The sequence below is a fragment of the Fistularia commersonii genome, chromosome 11 (assembly GCF_037954325.1).
Source record: "Fistularia commersonii isolate RoL2024-O1a breed Wild chromosome 11, RoL_Fcom_v1.0, whole genome shotgun sequence".
Taxonomy (NCBI): Eukaryota; Metazoa; Chordata; class Actinopteri; order Syngnathiformes; family Fistulariidae; genus Fistularia; species Fistularia commersonii.
Window position 1 is genome coordinate 9,592,416 of NC_141294.1, and position 23,920 is coordinate 9,616,335.

Below are 23,920 nucleotides of genomic sequence, written 5' to 3' on the forward strand. Positions count from 1 at the left end.
GGCAAATAACAGATGAATAACTGATGAAAAAGCAGTGGTGACACCAGTGCTGAGAACTACAGTGGCAAAAGGGGTGGTCGACTTAAGTGATGCTCTGCTGCTCTGCATTCAGCAGAGACAAAGAGAGGTGTTATGACCCAGTGTTTGCAGTATTTTCAGTGAATTGCAAAGGCTGACAGTCACAAAGGGGTTGTGAACGGCAGTGATAGCGGCAGTGCTCAAGATTTGTTGCTTCAAATGTGAAGTATATATATATATATATATATATATATATATATGAAAAATAAAGCAAACTGGATGACAAATGGCTTGTTTTTATTTTTGAAGGAAAGCAGAAGTAGATTGTGATCCCATTTTATTAGGAGTCAATAATATCCATAATGAAACTTTGGTATTTCAACACCAAAGAGTAGCTCTTACTGTTGTAGCCTTTTATGAATTATGTTAAATGAATGATTACTGAAAACCTGATCTTATCAGTCCCATTCATTGTTATTCCATTTGTTCATATCATAACTGACTCATCATAGATGCCTATCATAGATGATATGGCATTGTTTATCTACACAAACTTGAGCGAGGGGAAGCATCGTAATCTTTCAGGCTCTTGAGTTATGAGAGATGAGTACTGATCAAATGATCACACACTCTTAAGAGATCTACAAGGACACAGCGTAAGATTTCTTAGGTTCAGGGCATTATCTTAAATTGGACTGGCGTGAAAAGAGGACCAAAGACAAAAGATCGCTACAACCATTTACATAACATACATCCTAAAGAAAAACCACCGATAGCAGTAAAGGTGAAGCCTACACAGGAGAGGGAGCAGGCAATAACTGGATATATTAACTATGATATGTTCTAGTGATCATGTCCTTTCACATTGGGAAACATAAATTTAATGCAAAATATTGAATACAAAAAGTAAAACAAAAAAAAAAAAAAAAAAAAAAGCAGACAGAGCTCAAGACATGACAGTGAAATCAGTGATAGATGTTGACAGTAACAGTTTCTTTGATAATTTATTATAATTATTTTGTTTATATAACCAAGAAATACGGCCGTGGTCAAACACTATGCTGTCCTGTCTACTGCCTGCTCTACTTGCCTCACCATTGCCCCCTGGGGACAAATAGTTTTTTGAATTTTAATTTTCGATTCTATATAAAAACAAGAGACAACCCAGTTTTTGAAGACAATGGAAGTCAACCTTTGCATTTAACGAAGCATTTTCCAAGGGATGTTTATATACCTATGGTTGACAGGTTAAGAGAAATGTCAAATAAATACAGCACTGTCATAAAATGACTACTGTTATAAACCAATTTGGTAATTCTGATAATGATAATGTCAGAGTGAAAGATTACCTGGTGGCCATGGTAATGTGTTGTCAGATGAGTTGGTAAGGAGGGATTCGACAATGACGGCTCTTCGCTGAAGGAGTGTGGATATCATATCCAGTCCCTCTGGACCAAGCAACTCAAACAGCTAAAGGCAAAAGTGTGAAAAGAATCAGGCATCATTAAGGACAGGCAAAACACTGCAGTCACTCATTGTGATGTATATCTGAAGCAATTGTACATGGGTATTATTATATAGCTATCCAACCTACACAACTTCCCTGTGAGCACCAAGGCTAAGAACTTGATAATTACCATCCACCTTGTACAAAATAGACTCTGACACCAAGCCACCTAAACACAACCACCTGGCAATTAGCAAGTGACAGAAAATCAACTTTTGTGCATAGTAGGGCTGCACAAACATTGATCACTATCAAGGTGAGAGGACGAGAAAGCGATGATAAACTTTGTGCTTGATAACTACAAAATAAGGACACCTGAAGGCGCAGGGTACAGACCTGTTAAATGATACATGTTTTTTTTGCTTGGAAGGAGGTATGATTGCTCTTTTACTCGGTTGTCCCTGAGGGAGGCTATATTCAGCACCACAAGTAACTAATACCATAGGTGCACTTTGATGTTCGCTCAGCCATGTCCTTTGTCGGGGTTACCTTCGTTTTCCTCCTTTGTCTCTTTTATAGCTGATTTAAACCTCTGTTGGTTTCAGTGTTTTGTTTTGTTTTGTTTTTTTTTTTTTTTTTTAATCATTAATAAGAATTTAGCACATTTTAATGTTGTGGCTCATTGTATGATAGGGTTGAGTTGTCACCTGGTTAAAGGTTGTTTTTTTTTTTTTTTTGAAATCATTCATTGGAGCTGACTGATTAGGTGTGGGCACCCGTGGGACTGAGGACCAGAGGTTGTTCCTCAGATGGATTCTCTGAAGTTCAACATCATGCAGACAAGCCCATTTTAACTGCATTAACTGTGTAATAATTCCAGAGCAACAAACCTGAAGGTCAAGGGAGCAACTTTTGCTGTCCTCTGGCTCATTAATTGTGAAAAAAAATGCCATTCTTTCTAATTTATTCATGGGTAAATGAAAAAACAGGAGGTTTATATGAAATACAGCCATCTCTGCCTGTGACTACAAAGGGCCACTCTAGTACAAACCTAAATTTATTAAGAATATTCTAAAGCAAAAAGATTTTATTATGTTAACTATTATAACCACACTTAATGTGTGATAACAATAAGTATTTTGAAAGGTAGTGCAATTGAATGGTAAAAGACAAAATGGCATTGACAATAGGCCTAAGAACTCACCCTAACTGAAAATCTTCATGGAAATGATGAGACTCAGCTGACTTTAATTTAGAAAGTAAATGGTGTCCATCAACAGTGAGATATTCTGTAGGGTAGATTGTGGTGAACATAACAGTAACATAATTATTTCTTATTAATTGCACCTCAGACATTTCCAAGTGCAAGTCTAGTCTATATATAGTGATTGTGAATACTAACCACAAATATATACTATGTGTTGCATTTTAGAATGTATCCATTTTATTTTAAAAGTCTTGGCACAAACATTCATCGGGAGTTCAAGGCTAGGCTCAAAGTAACAAAATACTTTTGTCCCCCACTTACGAGAGTTGTTGCTGTGAGCATCTTATAATGTCCTCTATTGTATGTCGCTTTGGATAAAAGCGTCTGTCAAATGCAATGTAATGTAATGTAATGTAATAATATAATAGATGGGTTTCTTTTAGGTAAATACTTAGTGAATATCATATGGACAACAATGAGAGTCTCGTTAATAAGTATCAGCATCAAGAGGAATGCATTAATATATTTGACAATCGGAGGACTGATTTGCATTCAGGGATTAAGTCCTAATTCAGACAAAATCTTGAATCAGGACACGGTAAAATGAGACATGAATCAAAAATAATTTCAGTATAATTGAATAATCTAATTTCTTGAACGAAGAATAGAACTAATCAGGGAGTAGATATGAACTTACTGTAAATTAAATCTGCCTTGAGGGAGGTTTAACTTCAGATCAAATGCCTCACTGGACATGCCAAAAATAGTTTACCTTAACTATATCAATACAAAACAGAGTCAGAAATAACCAGCTGAATGAATTTGACAGTATCAATTTTTGCAACCATTTCAGCGTGAACAAAGACAATAAAATCTTTTGTTTGTTAGAGACAAAGCTGTTATGTGACTAAGTGATGAGACCCACTACCTCTTTCCTTGTAAGTACTTATCACCTTGAGGTTTTTTGACGTAAGGAACCCTCCACTGTGAAACTGTATATTTGTGTTGTATGAGTAAAATTTTAACTGGAAAGGGAATACATCAAATTCCCCGACGCTGTTGATCAGACAACCAACAAGATACAGCTCTTTGAACATGGGTTTTATAACTGAATTGATAAAAATATCTTCAATTAACAAACGCACATGGTTAAAAGGCAACATGTTACAATACTGCTTCATGTCTCCACATCTTTGACAGACAACTAAGTATGAAGGATGGCCCTCTTGAGTTCATGTATTTCTTTTAAATATTGTAATTTATGCTCATGGAACTCCATTGCAACTTTGTCATGAATAATCAGCCCTTTCCCTCTTGTCCAATTGCCTGGAGTCTGAAATATAAGTCAACAAGTCTCCCAGGTCTTCTGTCACTAATCTAACTGAAGAAAGTTAACAGGGTAACCTCTACTTTGCCCCATATGAACACTGTTAATAGTTTTCGGCTTCCTACTACTGATCTGACTTGTCCTTGACTGCCTTAGTCTGGGACTCTGTAGCCAAGAACTAGTTAATCTGAAGTAACATCTAAGCAAACCATTGTGTTAGTGTGGATTAAACTACGCCAGGTTAGTTTAGTCTTGTTTTGTTTAAGCTCCGAGGGTGAAACCGACCCTAGGAGACAGGACCTATACTATAGGTGCATAAGATAGGAATAATAATGCAATATAATACTGTAGGTCCTACAGTATTAGCCAAGCTAACAGGATAGCCTCACAACCACCACTACGCTTACTAGGGAAAAGAATATCTTTTTCTACCAAACCTTTTGGTCTTGTTCTGTTCACTAAAAAGCAAGTTCTGCATACATTCTTGGACCACAGTACAAAAGCGCGCACACATGCACGAACACACGCACGCACGCACGCACGCACACACGCACACACACACGCACACACACACGCACACACACACACACACACACACACACACAATGATGATCAGCCAATGTCCCTCCCCTCCAATGATTAAATCTTAAATCTTTGACTGGAAAAAAATAGATCTAAACAAATGGTAGAATTAGCATACAATTCAGAGACTGGATTTGTTGAGGTTTAAAGCAAAACATCTTTCACGTGAGGCAGTGGATAAACTTTAGTTGCAAACAAAAGTGCTGAGAGACAACTTGATTTAGCTGAGCCGTTATATTTTAAATGACTTGGGTTTAGAAGTGACTTTAGTTATATAGGCACTGCAAATTGTTGCTATTTATTGTTTCACATATACAGTGTATACATATAATTGTAATGAAAACATTATGTCTGTGGAGGTTCTAAGTCATCCAGGTCATGGCGAATTCTTGTCGAAATCTTCTTGTCTTGGCAACTAGACTTGAATTTCTTCACCCCCAGTCTTTTTCAGTTCTAATGACCTACAGGGAGTTTCCTGCCATGTTTTGGGGCGGGTCTAGATTATGGTGGCGTGTTATGTAAGTGGAAGATCAGCAGAAAGGTCCAGTAGGATGCAGATGTGATCCATGCATAGCTTTGTTCTGTTTATCAAGGTGTTGTCCGAACGCGACTTTCCCTCACTGCTGTGATCGCATCCGATGTGGGGATACATGCGAACCGTGAGGTTACCACGTACGACACCATGGTTTCATCCAGATCCAGCCTGATCTGCTTGACCTTACTGGCAAAGTCTGTTGAATTCTGGATATGGTGCGTGGTGTTGCCAATCAAAGGTGACAAAATCTTTGCCACATCTTTGGCAATGTTGCATGTGATGGATATGAAGACAGCAATGTCCGTATTCTGGCCAGAGAAGACAGACGGTTTGAGAGAGGAGTCAAAGAAACCATCTTTGTCAAAACAGAAAAAAGATCTTTGAACAGAGGAGGGGGCCTCAGACACAGCCTTTCACAAATGCACAACGATGTACTGGGTTCAATACCAAGATGGATTTGCATAAACGGACCAGGCCCATCTGCACCCTCCAAACAACTAGGAAAGACACAACACCAGAACCAGCCCCCGGCAACATCCACAACCCCAGTTCATGTGATTCAATAGGCTTCACTCTTTTGTTTAGATTTATCTTTTCACATTCCAATCCAGGCAATCCCACTAAATTGCTCTTTTGTTCAAACAAACGACACCTCCTTTAGCATAAGAACCCCCCTTACACCTAGCTTCAGAAGATCAACCCTTCTACTTACGTAACAAGAAACCATAATCTAGACCCACCCAAAAACCTGGCAGTTATATTCGGAAACTCCCCATAGGACATTAGAACTGAAGAAGCTTCTGGGATAAGGAGTGAAACATCTTTAAGTGAAAAAATCCAAATCCAGTTGCCAAGACAAGAGTAATGCGAACAATAATATTAATGCGAACATTATCAAAATATTACAATACAAAGTTGTGTTGATTAATTAAAAAGTGTTAATTAGAAATGCTCAGTGTTGAGTCAGACCTATGAAACAGTCTCCAGAATTTCTGATGTGAAACATTTTTTTTCCATTGTTCCACCAGACTTCCGGTCATCAGGGACAGCTATAAAATGTCAGATTTACATAGACACTGATGAGAACTAATAAGCAGGCTCCCTCCATTGAGTTTTAATAGCCTCAAGTGCGCAGCCTCTAAACCTTACCCTTGACTTGGAATTACAGAGGCATGGGAGTCTGCTGACACACGAAGACAGGATATTCTACACCTAAAGAAGTCAGCAGGAGAGTTCAATTCCAAATGTCAACAATGTGAGAAACATTGGAACCAACTGTAATCAGCTGATGGAATTCAACTGCTTTGGTGTTGAAAGTAGTCTATAGGACAGACACAGGATGATTCATGGGGTATGCATCGATTATGGCTTTCTACTGATTTTCCAAGTGAATTGACTGTATTATATCAATACTGCTCACTTTCATGTATATTGGAAGCACTGGCAGTAAATGGGGGACAATACATAGTGACAGAAAGGCGACATACTTTCCTTATTCATAAAAAATTTTGTATGGCTAGTAACTGCCAGAGGTTTTGACAGGGGCTCAACAACAAAGGGTTATTGCAGGAACCACGATCTTCACCATATTAATACTATCCAAGGGCAAAATGGTTTGTATAAAATCTCATCCATTTTTTTTTTTTTTTTCCAATACCAGTTCTGTACTGCTCTCTGTTCATATTAAACAATTATGTGTGTGTGTTGGGGCTGTGGAGGTACAACAAGGTGTTAGTATGAAAGATACCAAACAGCAAACATTGACTAGGTCTGATAAACTACATGGGGAAATTTTCTTTTGTGAAAACTCACACAGTGTTTAAACCCATCCTGCAACATCAGTGAATGGAAACCTCACTTACCTCACTTTGGTAAGGGCAGCACTTTCACAGCTACTTAGTATGGAGTTAGGCAGGGCAAAATTACCAATTAGAGGTTTTGGGGTCACTTCATGTTTAAGCAACTAAGGTTAATACACAATGAACAATATCTAAAAAGAAGTGGATAGTATTTATTTCGTGAAATCACAGCTAGCTTGGTGTGCTTAGTTTGTGGACAACAGAAAACTCTAAAGATGTTGTGGCAATATTTTCGGAATCCCACATTCTTATAATTTAATCATAACATGAATTCTTGTGAATTCTTACTGGTAGCATTTCATCAAAATCACTCAGACTTACTTTTTTTTTTATAAAGTAGCAAAATAATACAGAGCAGAACAAACCTATCAGTTTGCACCTCAACAACAGTCAAAATCCCTAACATGGCTTCTCTGGAAAATTACCTGTCAAGGTTGAGGAATCATAAGCACTTAAACTACTTTTTTGGCATAGTTTTTCTTTTTGAGTCATGTTATTTCAGGTACTTGAACATGTGAACGTTTCCTCTTTGTTTCACTCCTTTTATACATTGATGTCTGTATTGTAGATGTGTTTTTGTTCAAACTCTTGGCTCCCTCATTGTCCATCTGTGCTTTTTCTTTTTTCCACAATGGGCATTCAAACCATTAAATTGGATTTTACGAAGAGAGTCCATCTTCTACTATCTTCTATCTTAAAATTGCCAGATTGTCATATACAGGGAGACCTTTTCTGATTTGCCGGACTGGATTTGAGCTGGGCATACCCGTCCTCGTCAAGTTGCGGATTGTTCTCCTGAACTTAACAAGACTCTTGAGATCTTGGCTAGTGCAAAATATTCTTGCTGTACTGCAAGCAACACCTTTCCAGTCTGTTAAATTCTATGTAATAAAAGCCAGGAGATCACTTAGATGGACCTCCTTACAACTTTTTGGGAATCACAGCCTGTCACAAGTTATTATTCTATACTGTCACAGAGAATCTGACAGTCCAACTCATATTTTAAGTTAAGTCAGAGGACATTCTAAACATTCTGTTTCAAAGGAAGAGTGTGGCAGGTACAGGCCGACTCAATGAATACCAAGCTGTTAATATACACAATAGAAAGAGAGCTGGTCTCAGAAAACCATTTGCTGATGCAATTCTTTTGGGGACAATAAATAATATGGCTTTCTGATTTTGTGGATCGATTATTTTTCAGGAAAAATCCTGAAAAAGTCAGCATCCAGAATCCCCCCAAAATGGTAGTTCTCTGTGTAGATTCTTAGTATAGTCTTATTTCAGATCCCCTTTGACCTATAGTCTTTTTATTCTGATCCTTAATGTTCCCATTATCTTCAGTTGGGAGCACACTTCCCTTTTTTTTCTGTATTATTCAGACTAATCACATTCTGTCCCCGTATTAGCAATCACTGTCATTGGCCATAAAAGCTGAAACACAAGCCATAATTTCTTAAGTTTATACCAGAATGGCTTTAGTAGAGCCACCCAGCATTCACTCAATTCATCAATAGTAATGGTTATTGCTCATTCTTGACTCAGTGAAAGGACTCATCTTTCTTTTGCTACTTGGTGGACATTTTTTCAAGGTTGAGCATGATGCACTTCTTTTCTCATGAGAGGAACCCTTTTTCTATCCATGCTTTTTACTTGTATGAAATTTCTGCGCATGTCAGCTCACAGCAAGGGCTGGGAACTTCAGTCAGTGTGAACCTAATTCTTTACCCTCCTGGACTGACGGCCAAACAAAGTAAGAACATTGGAACCCAAAGTTACTATCTTTTTCACCTTTGCCAGTGAGTCATTGTGCAGGAGCGCAGTCAAGGGCGGTATACACTGCCATACAAAAACAGCATCTTCTTATTTATTTTCAAACCAATTTCTTTCTTATTCAGGACATAACGGGATTCAAAGGGATTCAAAAGAAGTCATGTATGTCATCTGTCACCATGACGGTAACAATGTCTTAAGTTGGACAAGAAAATGCCAGGGCAGAGTAATAAGAACAAGTAGTTTCAAATCCTGGCTGAAACTATTTTAAGTGAAGCTGATGGGTAAGAATTATAATACTTTGCTGAGGTTAAATTTACTTCTTTAGTTATTATTTACAATTAAATGCCAGTTAATTACCAACTGAACAATTAAGAAACATCACCTACAGAAGTTTCAATTAGAAACAAGAGTACAATTACTGTCTGCACTATAATGTTTTAATGTAAAAATTCAAACATCAGTTGAACGAGAGGATCTCAATGAATGGTCAATTTGCAATAACATGGACCTTAAAATGTGGCTCCATGGCATGGCATGCTGGTTTAATATCCTTGCTCCCAATGCTTGTTTTGCAGAAACGATGAAAATGAATGCTAACATTTGAACCATGAGCTTTTGTCTTGTAAGCCTTGTTTGACTCTGGCCTAGTTTTCCTGTAATAATATTGGTTCGGATGAGCTGAGCCTCACTGAGTTAAAATTTGTAGATTACTAGATCTATTTAATTTTGTTACTCTTGCAGGGCTCTTAGGGTTCCGGGCTAAATTTTTAGACCATGATAATGAAAGTAATACTGTTTGAGTCAAGTGTTCTCTCCTTCTAGTTTTCACTTTTTGCAGTTTTCTCAAACCTGTACAACAAGACATATCATTAACCTGTATTCATAATCCAACCTACTATGTGAATATCTATATATATAGATATATCGAGAGATATTTATATGCATATGCGCACGCGCACACACACACACACACACACACACATATAATGATCTTGGGGCATTCTCTTATGTGATTTGTTCTCAATCTGCATGCCTCTGAACCATGTTTCTCTTCACAATTCGCACACAGCCAGAGATGGATTTGGGCTTATGGCTGTGGCCACAGGTTCACGCTCAAAAAAGTGACAAAAAAAAAAAAACCTCAACCAAAAAAGGATTACAAATTTATGGAGGATGTCAAAGAATTTTTTTCTCATCATAGAAGTTGGGCAGGAGACACCAAACAGTGTGCCCAATTGCTATGCATTGGCTACTGCAGTCAGGAAACGGACATTTGCTGCAGCTGTGACATGTATAACCCTGTGATGATATGTTAATTTGAAAGAAAACATGATGTAAATACAATGCATTTCTTTAAGCACAAAGAGCTGATAAATAAAGACTAATACAAAATTCAACTTTCTTGTTAAACTATAAGCCAAATTCAATATTCCGTGAGAGCTGAAATGGCAGGTGAAGGATCAAAGACCACCAACTCTGCAATTATATTATCTTGCAAATGAAACCAACATGTCAGCAATGTCATAATGACATAGAAAGACCTGTATTTATCAACAGGCTTTTGTACATACATATGGTGTTTGTGGATTGTATCAAAAATGACTTGTCTCGATCGGTTATCCTGTTATGGACAGCATGCCCCATTTTCAGTTTTATTTAAGTTAAATTTTTTCATCTGGTTTCCAAAAGAAAAGCAATCTGGCAATATAATAATCTTTGATGGAAACCCATGCATGCCAAATTTAAAAGGCAGATTATGTAAGTTTGTCTTCTGACAAAACATCGCCAACTTCACTCCCTGCCAAATTATATTTAATGTAAAGTAGACAGAAAGGGATTATAGGGTAAAGGGAAGGGCTTAGTTTGGAAGAATAATTGCTCAATGATATCCCCTCATTACAGGAAAATGGAGCATGATACAATACTTCAATAGCATAATACAATACATGATTCAATATGTCAAGGTGTCCAGCATCTAGGAGGAACCCGCTGAGTCACTGATGTTTTTGGGCGGTTTTCTCCCTCACACTCACTGGAGCTAGCATCCCTATTTGAGAAGAATTTGATGGGAAAGTCACAATGACATTTACTGGACCCATTTTCTCATGCAAATTTGGTAACTTGTCTGATAGATGTTTAAGGGGTTGCTGACCGGTGGTAGATCATACACAAATATGTTGGGACTGGCGAAAACTCTTGAAATATTAGTAAAGCATACAAAACTAAATTCAACAGTGTTCGGAGACAGCACTACCTTGAGAACCATTTTGTTATATGTGGGAAATATTTCCAGATAAGGCAAAGGAAATGTAACAGCAAGGCAATGTTAGCGAGAGTCCTTCTATTACTGGCGAAAAAGATGGGCAGAACTCCTGACTGTTCGTCAACAGACAGAAATGGTTGAGGAGGTTTACCATATGTAAAAGATAGCTGCAAGACTACAACAGAAATCAAATTGATTTAAAACACAATGTGCCTCAATTATTTTTTTTGCTCGATTGTTTTTTTTTTGTTTGTTTGTCCCCTGCCTTTTCAAAGTATGACATGAGAGATGTTTGGTCATCATAAAGTTCTTATGATACATATCTGTTTCCGTCTGTTGGCTTGCTTTTCCCCCATAATCTATACTTCAAATTTGTTCATAAAGATTGAAAGAATGGACAGACAAAAGGACTACTACATGGACTTTTGCATTTTTGACCTGACTGTTAAGGTTATATATATTTGAGATAAAATTCTCAAGATTCATATCAGTATATAAAATCAATAGCCTTGGACACAAAAACATTTGTACATAATTGTCCGTTGGGCAAGGTTAATATGGTGTAAAAGTAAGTTGGTTCCTCTTGTCAATATACATGCAAGCACTTAAGGTGCTTGTATTCTATCGTATTATTTGTTTACAAAACCAACATCACTGCTTAATTGTTGCTTTTTTGTTAGCCTCAGATTAAAACTAAAGTATCAGTCACTTTTAAAGATATCTAAGTAACGCTATTATTGATTTGATTCTGTTGCTTATTAATACATACCTCATTCTGCAGCTCATCATTGCTCTTGTGAGAGGCCAGCATCTCAAACAGGGACGTGCACAATTCTTCAGGGCTTGATGAGACCATATTTCCTCCATTTAGATACTTTTCCACCTCTGCTCTTAGGATCACTCCATCTACGGAACTTGAAGGTCTTCCTAAATTGGATATCTCTCCTTCGCTTACTTCATTCCCACTCTGCTGGTTGTTCAAGAGATTGAAAAAATCCAGCCTCATGTCATTTTCTTGACTATTATAGACGGAAAGGTCCTCCAGGGGATCTAGTGTGTAGCATTCATATGAGAATGCAATGTTGCGTCCAAAAGTGGACTGTCGAAGGGTGTTGTGTCGGGAGCTCTGGGCTTGGATAAATTCTTCAACTCTGGAATCTCCAAGTGACGACACCAGCTGTGCCACAGATGTGCAGGAGGCTTCAGCTGCAGATGAAGGAAAGGGACCAAACATCTGCTTGATGGCACGGGTTTCCTCTGTGCCAACATGGTCTTTATTATGAAAGGTCTCGAAAAGAAAGACAGCAGCATGTTCAATGGCTTCCTGACCATGTTCAGCCCCCACTAAAAAAACAAAAGAGGAAAATTATTTACAATGGTACTGCTATTCATTAGATCATGTAGTAAAAGATAAAAAAATTTGAATTTTAAAAGCTGTCTCTCTTTTACAAGTTCAAACTAATATATCAAAAAAGGCACACGTTACTCAATAAAATATACACAAAAAGTATGTAAGTATATATATATATATATATATATATATATATATATATATATATATATATATATATATATATATATACACACACACACACACATATATACATATATGTATATATACACATATACATACATATATACATATATACATACAGTACCTTAAATATACACATACATATACATATATATGTATAAAATGATACCATTTTCATATTAACTTTCATATATATGTATGTATATATATACATATATAGATAGATATCATTTTATAAATATACATATGTGTATATATATATATATATATGTATAATTTTATATATGTATATATATATATATATATATTTTTTTTTTTCATATTAGTTTTCATATTAAGTTTCTTATGATATAGTTTCTTATGTAGCACTGCTGCAAAGAAGTATTAAATACCAAGAGCGGGAGACAATAATTATCTCAAATGTTATTAAATGTAGTAGAGGAGTTGATTGAGTTCTCCAAAATACTAAATCACAAACACTTCTTTCTCACTTTGTGTTTTTTTTGTCACACAGCTTTGACAGCAGGGAATCCTTCAGCAGCTCAATGTAAAAAAAAAAACATATTGAGAAAAAAAAGCACGTCAATTATATTGACAGGATACAGATTACAATAACCCGGCCCAACTCTGTGTCAAGCGTTTTCAACCAGTAAGGAGCCTTTTTTTTGTCAATTGTCAATATCAAAATTAGGCTATCCAGATTACTATTCACAATAACTTTTTTCTCCTGATCTGAAACTCGAGCATGGTAAACAGAGCTTATGAGCAATAATCTACTTGAATAAATAACTTTGTTTTTCCAAAAGTGTAAGCTGGAGGGGTTCTTGCTGGGCCACTACGGCCTTCCCTTTTGGCCCTGTAAGGATTGCAATCTGAAATTTCATTAGGCTCAAAATGAGTGCATTCAAAACTTGGCGAATCAGAACTGCTCCAGTTTCAAGCATAGTTTTTCTTCCTGCAGCGTTTCACCAGTCATCCAAGAGGCTGTTTCATTCCCGAAGAATGAGAGGCAAAACATCTTCAAGAAGAAAAACTAAGTCTAGTTGCCATGACAGGATTTAACAATGACGGACCATGACCTGAATGTTTGAGGATCTTTACTGACAAATTTGAAGCATTCCTGTTATGACAGAGTTAAAAAGAACAAAACCAAAAAAAAAAAAAAAAAACCATTTTGATTTCTTGCTGTTCAATATGGAACAGATTACCTTGTGTGTGTTTTCTGCAATTACTTTGTTTTCACTATTTAGCAGCAGTAAACTACTGTGTTATCAAATTGTGTTACGATTCCCTTTGGCATCAGGCTAAAGTGATTGTTATTTATGGAATAATGTATCATAAAATGTCAGAACCACTCTTTCAAGGTGCAACAGATTTACACAGTTAACTCACTTGATAATAGCCTGATTTATCCTCGCCTCAACCTTTTTCAGTTTTTGCTGTATGTCCTGGTTTAGAACAATTCATATATCTTCTGATCGTATGAATGACAAGTAATGTACTATGCAAAGTTCATTGTAAGAATTCTCAGCCAACCAATGCAGCTCCTCATAAAAAAAAAACCTGCTTAAGTTTAAACCTCTTTCAACTTGGGTTTACCTGGGCATCTGTCATTTTTGATGTCCAAATCAGTTTTCAGTTATCCTGTTCAGTTACTCTGCTCAAGTAAGCTTTTGTCCAGTGGCTGTAGATGCCGTGTGTGAATTACTTTTTGAAAGTTACTGATCCTTTTTATACATCCAGTTTTTGAACCATATAGCCTAATGTTTGGCAGGGTTACATTGCCAATCTAATGTCTTAAACCTAAAAATGTACTCATTCATTATTGATGTCCCTAATCCTACACCGAAGGTCATAGGGCAGCTGGAGCCTCTCTCAAGTGTCATTGGACGTGAAGCAGGAAACCCTAGAGTGGTTGCCAGTTGATCCCGTTGCCACACATAGAGCCATACAACAATTCACTCACTTATTCACATGTCTGGCCAATTTAGGGTCTCCTATGTGGGAGGAAATAAAAGAACGCAGAGGAAACGTAGACACGGGGAGAACATAGATAATCCACACAGAAAGTCTGGATTGAATCAGGGACTTTCTTGTTGTTGAGAAGAGGCACTAACCGCTGTGCAACTGTGCCGCCCTCTTAAATATAATACGTTGGAAAAAGAGGCAATACCAAATCAAACCAGAACACTGAAACCTGACATTAGATAAGTAATATTGAAGCAGTTTTCTGTAAAATATAGTCCTGTCACAGATGACTTGCTTATGTACCGGAATGTAAGTTGAAAGAGTTGTGACAAAGGTCTTAAGTGTGCTTTTGTGTCCAACTGGCACCAAAATAGATCCATCCATTCGCCTTTTTGAGAATCAACATCCTGTTTAGGGACTAAAATTGTCAGTGCACTTAATCTGGCTAGTACATGGTACAGTAGTGTAAGTGATCTTTTTTGTTCGAATGATCTGTAGTCTCTGTTCCTCAGATGTCCACCTCCCGTGGAGCCTTGCTCTACAGGTCCTTAAATTATTGGATTCTTCTGGTGATATACTGTATGTGATGAGTCTTGAGATATTGGATGAGTACATTTTCCACATTGCAAGTGTATGACTAGTCTAAAACGGTGAAAAGTGTTTTTTTTTTTTGTTTGTTTTTTTATAACATGTCTTAACATAAAAACAACATGAAAGAAATAAAATTCAAAATGCAAAACCCTGATACATGCAAGCTCAATTGACTCAACTGAATTGCAAAAGCTCCAAAACATTTTCCATTTAAGTAACTGCAGCCAAATACATACTGTTACTACACTGCGATGGTTTCATGAGAGCTATTGGTTTTCTTTTCTGTAGTAACATGTCAACTTTTTACATTTTTTTTCAGCACCAAGTGATTCACAGCCCCAGCAGACAGCGAAAGAGTGCTAATTATCATATTGACTTTGTACCATAATTAACTGTGGTTTCAATCAGACACAAGAAAAAAAAACACAATGACACCCCAGGCCTTTCAACTCCCAGTATTTTTCTGGATGTACATTTCTGATCAAAGACTCTTAAATTGTGTTTGGAAATATTTGCATGATCATGTAACGAGGAATAAAGTCCTGTTGTATAAATGTAAGCCTTTGAATTCAGAAAATATCTAGTTATCTATTGTGTAAAAACAGTAGGGTAAAATCAACTCAGCAGAGATACTGCTGAGACCCTCTAATTAAAAACATGACAGGTCCAGCTAAAAGGTTTCACAGGAATATAACAGTACAGATGCAGAATGCCTGAAATGTAAATTGTATATTTTTGAAACAATGTATTCATTTATTCAAAATCTGGCATTTTAAAAGACAACGTTTTTGTTAACTGTTCATCATTTAACATGTAATTCATTGACTGATTCAAGGCTGCGAAAGCTGCTGGGAAAACAAACAGCTCTGTTCTTCTCATCATGCCACTAAATAATTGTATAACAATATTTTCCCGCACTATGGAGACCCACCTAACGCCACCTCTGTGAACAAGGATGGAGAAGAGACAGGAGTAAAAAGGCTTAGAGCAGTGCTTTTGGTGGAGAAAGTCCCACTTTGCTCGAATATGATGGAAAATGATGTATCATCGAAACAGAACCCGAAGACATATATGTCAATGTCCAGTGCCATGTCATGTAAACTAAAGGGTCATTTTATTGCACAGTTTAAGATCAGGTTATATTTACTCTGGCAGCACATATACGCACATTTCTAACATTAAAAAAAAAGAATTGTTAAAATTCATTCAAACCAACATGTATCAAAAGTCCTGACCTGAGTTTGTTTTTAAATTTTAAGGTGACCTGCACTTCTACCCGTGTTTAAATGCTCGCTTCATACATACAGAGTGTACCATGTCACTGGTCATGCTTTATAGAAGCCAGGTACTGTACTGAGATTGTTCCAAATGTGTCTCTGCAATGGCAGCTGTTGCCATAGACCTTTTTTCATATGTTCCGTATTTTAAATCACCCGTCAGAAACACATATTTTTTGTATTTAGTATTGATAAGGTCTCTAGATGTATGGGGACGCTTGCTTTTCGACTACACGATCTTGCAGATTTTACAAAAGAATGCTGACACTTTTTCTTTATAGAATGCATGAGCTTTTTTAATTGTAAACCTTGAAATACCATATGAGCCTTTGTACATTTTTTGAAGTCTGCTTTAGAGAGGAATATTACATTTTGCTGGTGTTATATCCAAAGGGCAATTGTTAAGACAACTTTTCTATAACCTGTGCTTTCACAATGCGCAAAGCTTGCACAAAAACCCAGGCTTTAATGGCCCCAATCAATTAATAGAACGCAAAAGACAAGTGGATCCTTGATAAACTTACAAGTTAGATGCAGAATGTGTGAAAAAGAACAGAATTTGTCTTTGAATTATTGATTGAATAAGGAAGGCCACAAATACAGAATTTCAGCTTCTGGCTTGTGTCTCAGTTGTAGACGGACATCTATTTCTGCTCATCAACACACAGTTTTTCCCTAGTGTAAGCAACACATGAAAGTAGAATGAAAGGAATAAGAAATGGTTTGTAAATTACCAATCTGTTTGGCTGCCAGAAGGAGTCTCTTCAGTTCCTGGCTGGGAGTGTGCTGCTTTTCTTTGTCTTGATGCTCAGAGCAGAAATGGACAATCTTCTGCCATGTCAACCCTTCTCTTGCAAACAGCTCCTGCCTCTTCAGACGTTTAGTCTAACAAGTCAAAAGTAGAAAATAACATTAGAATTCAATAAAGAAAAAGAGTGCATTGGACTGTGTACCTAAAGACTAATTTAATACTATGAAAACCTATGACAATCACTGAACTGTTTTGTCTCAATCTATTTTTGTGGATTAAATCCAAAGACTCCTCCTTTTGTTATGTTTGGATTATCGAATGACAAATGCAGTTCAAAAAACAATTAATACAGTGAAAGCTGGGATTCAGAATTGGATTACACACTTCCCATAATGCATTATTCAACGTTTATTTCTGTGAAAACTGATGAATATGGATAAAGTGCTTCTTTTAGTTTAAATAAAAATCTATTTAAAAAGACAAAAAAGCACAGGTTTACATTTCAGTAAAAGAAGTAATCAAAAATAAGCGTAGAAATGGAAAATACTATAACAGGAATATATATATACCATAATTGTTGGGTTATTGAGCATACCTGAATATAACCTACACTGGCTAAAAATAAATAAACAAATGAGTACATATATAGCCTGCACTTGTCTTTAAGCTGCAGGTATCCACGTTGTTACAGGAGATATTTTTACAGAAAGGTGTTACACAGAAATATTTTTTAAACTTTACATTAAATACATGCCGATAATATCCACAAATACGTACTGGAAATGCTTTATTCCGAATAGGGCCTGTAATACAGCTGAAGAAAAAGATTAATAATAATGTGACAAGGTTAAATGTTATGGCGGCATCATGCTCGTTAGCCCCCAAAAATCCATAAATTAGCTGCATCATTTTTTGAGCCATAGTGTTCAAAGCTTGTGAAAAAAGGCTTATAGTCCAGAAATTATTGTGTAAAAAAAAGAACAAAGCATTACACAATAGGTTTCCATCTATCTTTGAAAATATAGATAAAGTGGAAGAAGTTGTTGTTTATGACAAGTGCGTATCTGGAGCAAATGGTTCTGTTGGTCAAAAAATGAGTAACACCTACACTCTATCTTTGCCTGACCAGATGAGGTATATAAATATTACATTACTATCCACTGCATTACATTATGTATTAAAAACCTCAGCTGTGCAAAACAGCTTGTGTTTTTCTTTTTAGTGATTGGATTTCAGATGAAAATGAATAGCACAAACTTTAGCAGCGACAAATATCTGCAGCCAATATTGCAAATGTGATAAGAAAATGCTGGTTGACAGGAGAAAGAGAGCAAAGGGGGCCCTGGGAGAATAAGAAAACACACAGTTGCCCTCCCCCACAGCTGGCCGGAAGAGATTAAACTTGTAAAACATAAAAAAAATAGAAATGAAAAAAAAATTGCAAGAGTTCTACAAAACAGCAGTTTCATTATGGCATGCTTGGCTGATCAATATTCTGGGCAAATTAAACACCTGTTCCTTGCTTGAGTCGATTAAAGTAATAGGTTATTTCCAACTTTTTCCATTTAGGAGCCGGTCCTTTTTCAAAGCAAACAAGTTAAACAGGTAAATGATTATTAGAACCATCAGGTAGTGATAGTTCTTTAACCACTAAGGATTAAAAAAAAAAAGTTTTTGTTTTTTTTTCCGGGCTACTTTTTTGTGACCTAATTAGGTTTATAAATTTACTGTATTCATTTCTGATGATATTTTTCATGTACTTGATAATATTATTTTAATGCAGTAATAAAAAAAATGCAATAATTGAATGTATATCCATATTTTAAACAAAAAGTCAGAAAAGCTTTTTTGTTATTTTAAGCCTGATGTCATTTTACACATACAATAAGATGTCAGTCTTCTTCACTTCTTTGGATCTGGACTTTGTACGGATCAATTCTGAATGTGATGTATTTTGAAATGAATGAATGAATGAATGAATGAATGATTTTCAATTAATAATAATTATTTATCCTTTAGTGACCACTCATGGGGCAAATCGTTCTCTGCAATAAACCCATCATGGATGAACCATGAGCAGTAGGCTGCTGTCCACCAGCGCCAGGGGTTCAGCGTCTTGCTCAATAACAATTTGACACACTAGGAGGAGCCAGGAATCGAACCAGGAATGTTTGGTTACGAAGACAATTGCTCTACCTCCTGCACCATCTATGAAGAGGAAATTTCATCATCACCACCACCATCTCAAGAAATCATCTCAAGCATCAAATCTATTCATTTTAAGTATTAGAAAGGTCTATCAACATTTGACAAAACATATTCAAGGTATTCCTTTTTTTTGCTGACTGGCCTTGTTTGAAATAAGAAAACAATTGCGTGTCTACATTAGAGCTTAAATGAGAGTAAGTCTTGGTTGAAAATGTTGCTGTTGGCAAAACACAGTAACCTGGCTTGAGTTTTGAGGGAATTTTAACCATTTATTCATGAACAAACAGCCTGAAATTCACTCATACAGGATTGTTTATGGTGGTGACATCAATTGTTAAAAAGTTTTTTTTTTGTCTTTTTTTTTTTGTCTTTTTTTATCTTTTTTTTCTTAGTAGAAAGGTCCGCTGTGCTTAAGCTTCACAGATGCTTGGGGAAATGCTGCTTGTAGTAGATGCTTTGAAATAAATAAAACTTCACAGGTGAAAAGCTGTTCCATTCAGTCAAAACTGACGATGTCATGATAAAAATAAATGCTGAGCTAGAATAACCAGAAACTAATTTGAGCACGGCAACACATAAAAACACATGAACGCAAATGCAACTGTGAGTACAAACATGTGGCTGCTAGTTTCCCATTCAGACTCACATCTGAGGAACTTTCAAATATTATTTGCATTGATTGATGATACTCATGTAGCCTCAGCGCGGCATGGGCCATTGTCTCCTTGAGCCAGCCTCAGGGGGCACGGGCCAGTGTCTACCTGAGCTGGTCTCTCTAAATGCAGAGGGTTGCATCAGGAAGGGCATCCAGCGTAAAATGTTTGCCAAAACCAAACATGCAAATCACACCTAATAATCTCATACCGGATCATTCGAGGCCCAGGTTAACAACTACCGCCATTGGTACCGGTGACCTACAGGGTACCAGTGGAAATTGGGCTACTGTGGGTCAAAGAACGAGGGGAGAAAGGCGTGTTCAGAAGCAGAGTGAGAAGAGGAAAGGCAAGAGTCTGGGACTGAGAGCAGGGACTTTGAATATCAGGATTATGACAGGAAAAGGTAGAGAGTTGGTCAACATGATGCAGAGAAGGAAGGTGGACACACTGTGTGTCCCGGAAACCAGGTGGAAAGGAAGTGCGGCTAGAAGCTTAGGATCAGGTTTTAAGGCTTTAACTTACTATCATGGTACTGACAGGAATAGAAATGGAGTAGGAGTTATCTTGAAGGAGGAGTTTGTTAGGAATATTCTGGAGTTCAAAAGAATAACATATAGACTTATGAGTCTGAAACTGGGAATTGAAAGTGTGATTCCAATGTTGTTAGTGGCTATGCCCAGCAGGTAGGATGTGAGTTTGAAAAGAAGCAGAAGTTCTAGAGTGAGTTAGATAAAGTGATGCAGAATATCCCCAGAGATGAGAGTAGTAATTGGTGCAGACTTCAATGGGCATTTTGGTGCAGTCAATTGAGGGGATGAAGACATGATGGGCAGATTTGGTATACAGGATAGCAATGCAGAGGGACATGTGGTGGAAGACATTTCAAAAAGGATGGAAATGGCTGTAGTGAACACTTTTCCAAAAAAGGTAGGAACACAGGGTAACTTATAAGAGCGGAGGTAGGGGCATGCAGGTAGACTATATTGTTTATAGACTAAGTAACCTGACAGAAATCAGTGACTGCAAAGTAGTTGTAGGTGAAAGTGTAGCCAGACAGCATAGGATGCTCTGGTGACTCTGGTGACAAGGAAGATCATGAGGACAAAGGCAGAGCAGAGGACAAAGTGGTGGAAGCTGAAAAGAGAGGAGTGTTGTATGATTTTCAGGGAGGAGTTGAGAATGGCTCTGGGTAGTTAGGGAGAGCTTTCAGACGATTGTTTTGACAGAAATCTCCATGGACCATGATGTTTGCAGATGACATAGTGATCTGGAGTGAGAGCAGAGAACAGGTTGAGGAAAAGCTAGAGAGGTGGTGGTATGCTCTGGAAAGGAGAGGAATGAAGGTTTGTCACAGCAAAACAGAGCACATATGTGGGAATAAGAGGAACCCGGGTGGAATGGTGAGGATATAGGGAGTGGAGATCAAGAAGTTGGAGGATTTCAGGTACGTGCAGTCAAGAGTCCAGAGCAACAGAGAGTGTAGAAAAGAGGTGAAGAGACGGGTTCAAGCAGGTTGGAACGGGTGGAGTCAACTGTCAGGGATACTATGCGACTAAAGACTATCAGCCAGAATGAAAGGAAAGGTGTACAAGACAGTGGTGAGATCAGTGATGCTGTATGGCCTGGAAACCGTTACAATGAAAAAGACAGGAGGCAAAGCTAGAGGAGATGAGGATGCTAAGGTTTTCTTTGGGAGTGACCAGGATGGATAGGATCAGGAATGAGTCTGTCAGAGGAACAGCACATATTAGATGTTTTGGAGAAAAGGTCAGTGAAGCCAGACTGAGATGGTTTGGTCATGTACAGAGGAGGGATAGTGAATATATTGGTAGATGGATCCTGGAATTGGAGGTGCCAAGGCAGGAGGTCTCAAGGAAGACCAAAGAGAAGATTTATGGACGTAGTGAGCGAGAGAATAAGAAGTTAGTTTGTATGAGAGAGGAGGATACAGAGAATAGGGTTGATTCGCAGTGGCGACCCTGAAGGGATAGCCGAAAGGAGCAGAAGAAGGAGAGGAAGACTGGCATTGATGATACTCAGACCACATCAAAATACATTTTTACATACATTTAATAATACAGGGGCAAATAAAAATTTTTTTAGATCTACCTTTCAGGATTACACACAATTTCGAAGAAGAGCCCGTCAAGGCTCACATAAGGATTCATGCAGTAATCTGCTGTTTTATTTGGTACACCTGGATAGAATTAAAATCGCAAAAGCCTTGCAACGGATCTGTTTGACAGGATGAGTACTTTAACAAGAATTTTCGATCTTTTCTTTTTTTTTTTAACCCTGTGTGAGCTTATACCCTGATGTGTTGTATAATATCTCGAACATTCCAGAATTCTTTTACAAAATTAGGGTTGACAATAATTGGAAGCAACATCAAAAGGATAAGAACCTAAGCTACTTGTATTATACTGTTGCAGTCTTGACAGATCTGGACGCTACACGGCGGTGGTGGCGAGATGTATGACACAATGATTCCAATACCATCAGCAACTTTACACCTCCTAAACCTGAACACCAGCTCTGAGGTAATCTCACAGTGACTCCCTCCGAAGTTTCCTGAGCCTGATTAAAGTGGCTGGTTGAATACATGTTCAACTTTCTTTTAAAGTTGTGGAAGGAGTTAATGGCTTGGTGAAGCAATTCTCAAAAAGTAAAATGGCAGGTGGTTTAGGCTCCTGTATAGGGCGTTGTGCCAAATTAATGTTGAGTATCATGCTGATACTTCTCTATAGCTTTTGACTTCCTATATGGTGAACTTGGCTTCACATCTCATTGAGCACATGTTAGGAGTCTATAAAATTGTTTGTTTTATTAGATTTATTTATTTATTTATTTGTGAATCATTGTATAGTCAGTTCACCTAAACTGAGTTGTTTAAAAAGTATTGTTGCAAAGGCAACTGACATACAATTATTGAGTTTATTAATTGAACAATACAAAACAAGGAGCAAGTAAATGTCTCTCTCCCTGTCTTCACTATGTCAGACAATTAACTGTATCAGTTGAATCAGTTAAAACTGAAAATGAACAGATAAAATCTTATTCTAACACCCCAGAACTAATATACACTCTTTCAACCCTCTTAATTTGCTCAATGACACACAAAGAGTGATTGTCAAAAATAAATTAAAAACACTGAATTTGACTGACTTCAGACTGGATCTGAAAATGAACACATCAACGCACGCACACACGCACGCGCGCGCGCACGCACACACACAAACACACACACACACACACACACACACACACACACACACACACATATCCTTTTGCTAAATCTGGATTGCGAGATTAATATTCATGTACTAATATCCATTTTGAAAAATTGTTTTCAGTTTTATTAGTTTTAGTGACACAGTGGCAAAATATAGAAAGTCCATATAATCATCCAAAATTAAACTTTTTTAAATAAACACTCGAGATTTAATGCCACTCCACACGTCAAACGTGGTGGTTCAAATGTTGACAAAAACAACTCAATAAATGGAGAATTCATAATGTCATTATGTAACACAATCTTTCACAATGGTCTGCTGACTCATAATCAAGAGAAATATGAAGCCTGTGACAATTTTTATGTCTTCCGAGGTCCCAAGAAGCTTTTGCTTCAACAAGGATAACAAAGATGATTTCTATGCAAGAAGAAAAATAAAAAATGAAATAAAGTACTGGAGTAAAACATTATACGCACAAATTCAATTATGATATCAGCAAGATATGTGATTAAGAAAGTTATAAAATCAGTTCAAAAAAGTCAAGACTGCATAGGAATTCAGAATACAGAAATGTTTTGCACATAAACTGCAACTGCAGGTCCAGCAGCAACAAGCTGGAGATGAAAGATTTGGAAACAGTTCAAGAATTTGAGAGCGCACAATTAGAAGCCACTTTTACTCCCAAATGGAG

General features: G+C 37.1%; 1 protein-coding gene across 1 annotated transcript in view; it reads right to left on the bottom strand.

The window, feature by feature from the left end:
• The window catches only part of ascc3 (activating signal cointegrator 1 complex subunit 3), a 146,785-nt gene that overhangs the window by 121,635 nt on the left and 1,230 nt on the right, over positions 1 to 23,920 (bottom strand). The window contains exons 3-5 of the mRNA XM_086154889.1: positions 17,116 to 17,266; positions 11,781 to 12,355; positions 1,368 to 1,488 (exon numbers count right to left, since the gene is read on the bottom strand). Coding sequence (XP_086011015.1) covers positions 1,368 to 1,488; positions 11,781 to 12,355; positions 17,116 to 17,266 — 847 coding nt within the window. The remainder of the gene's footprint in view (positions 1 to 1,367; positions 1,489 to 11,780; positions 12,356 to 17,115; positions 17,267 to 23,920) is intronic.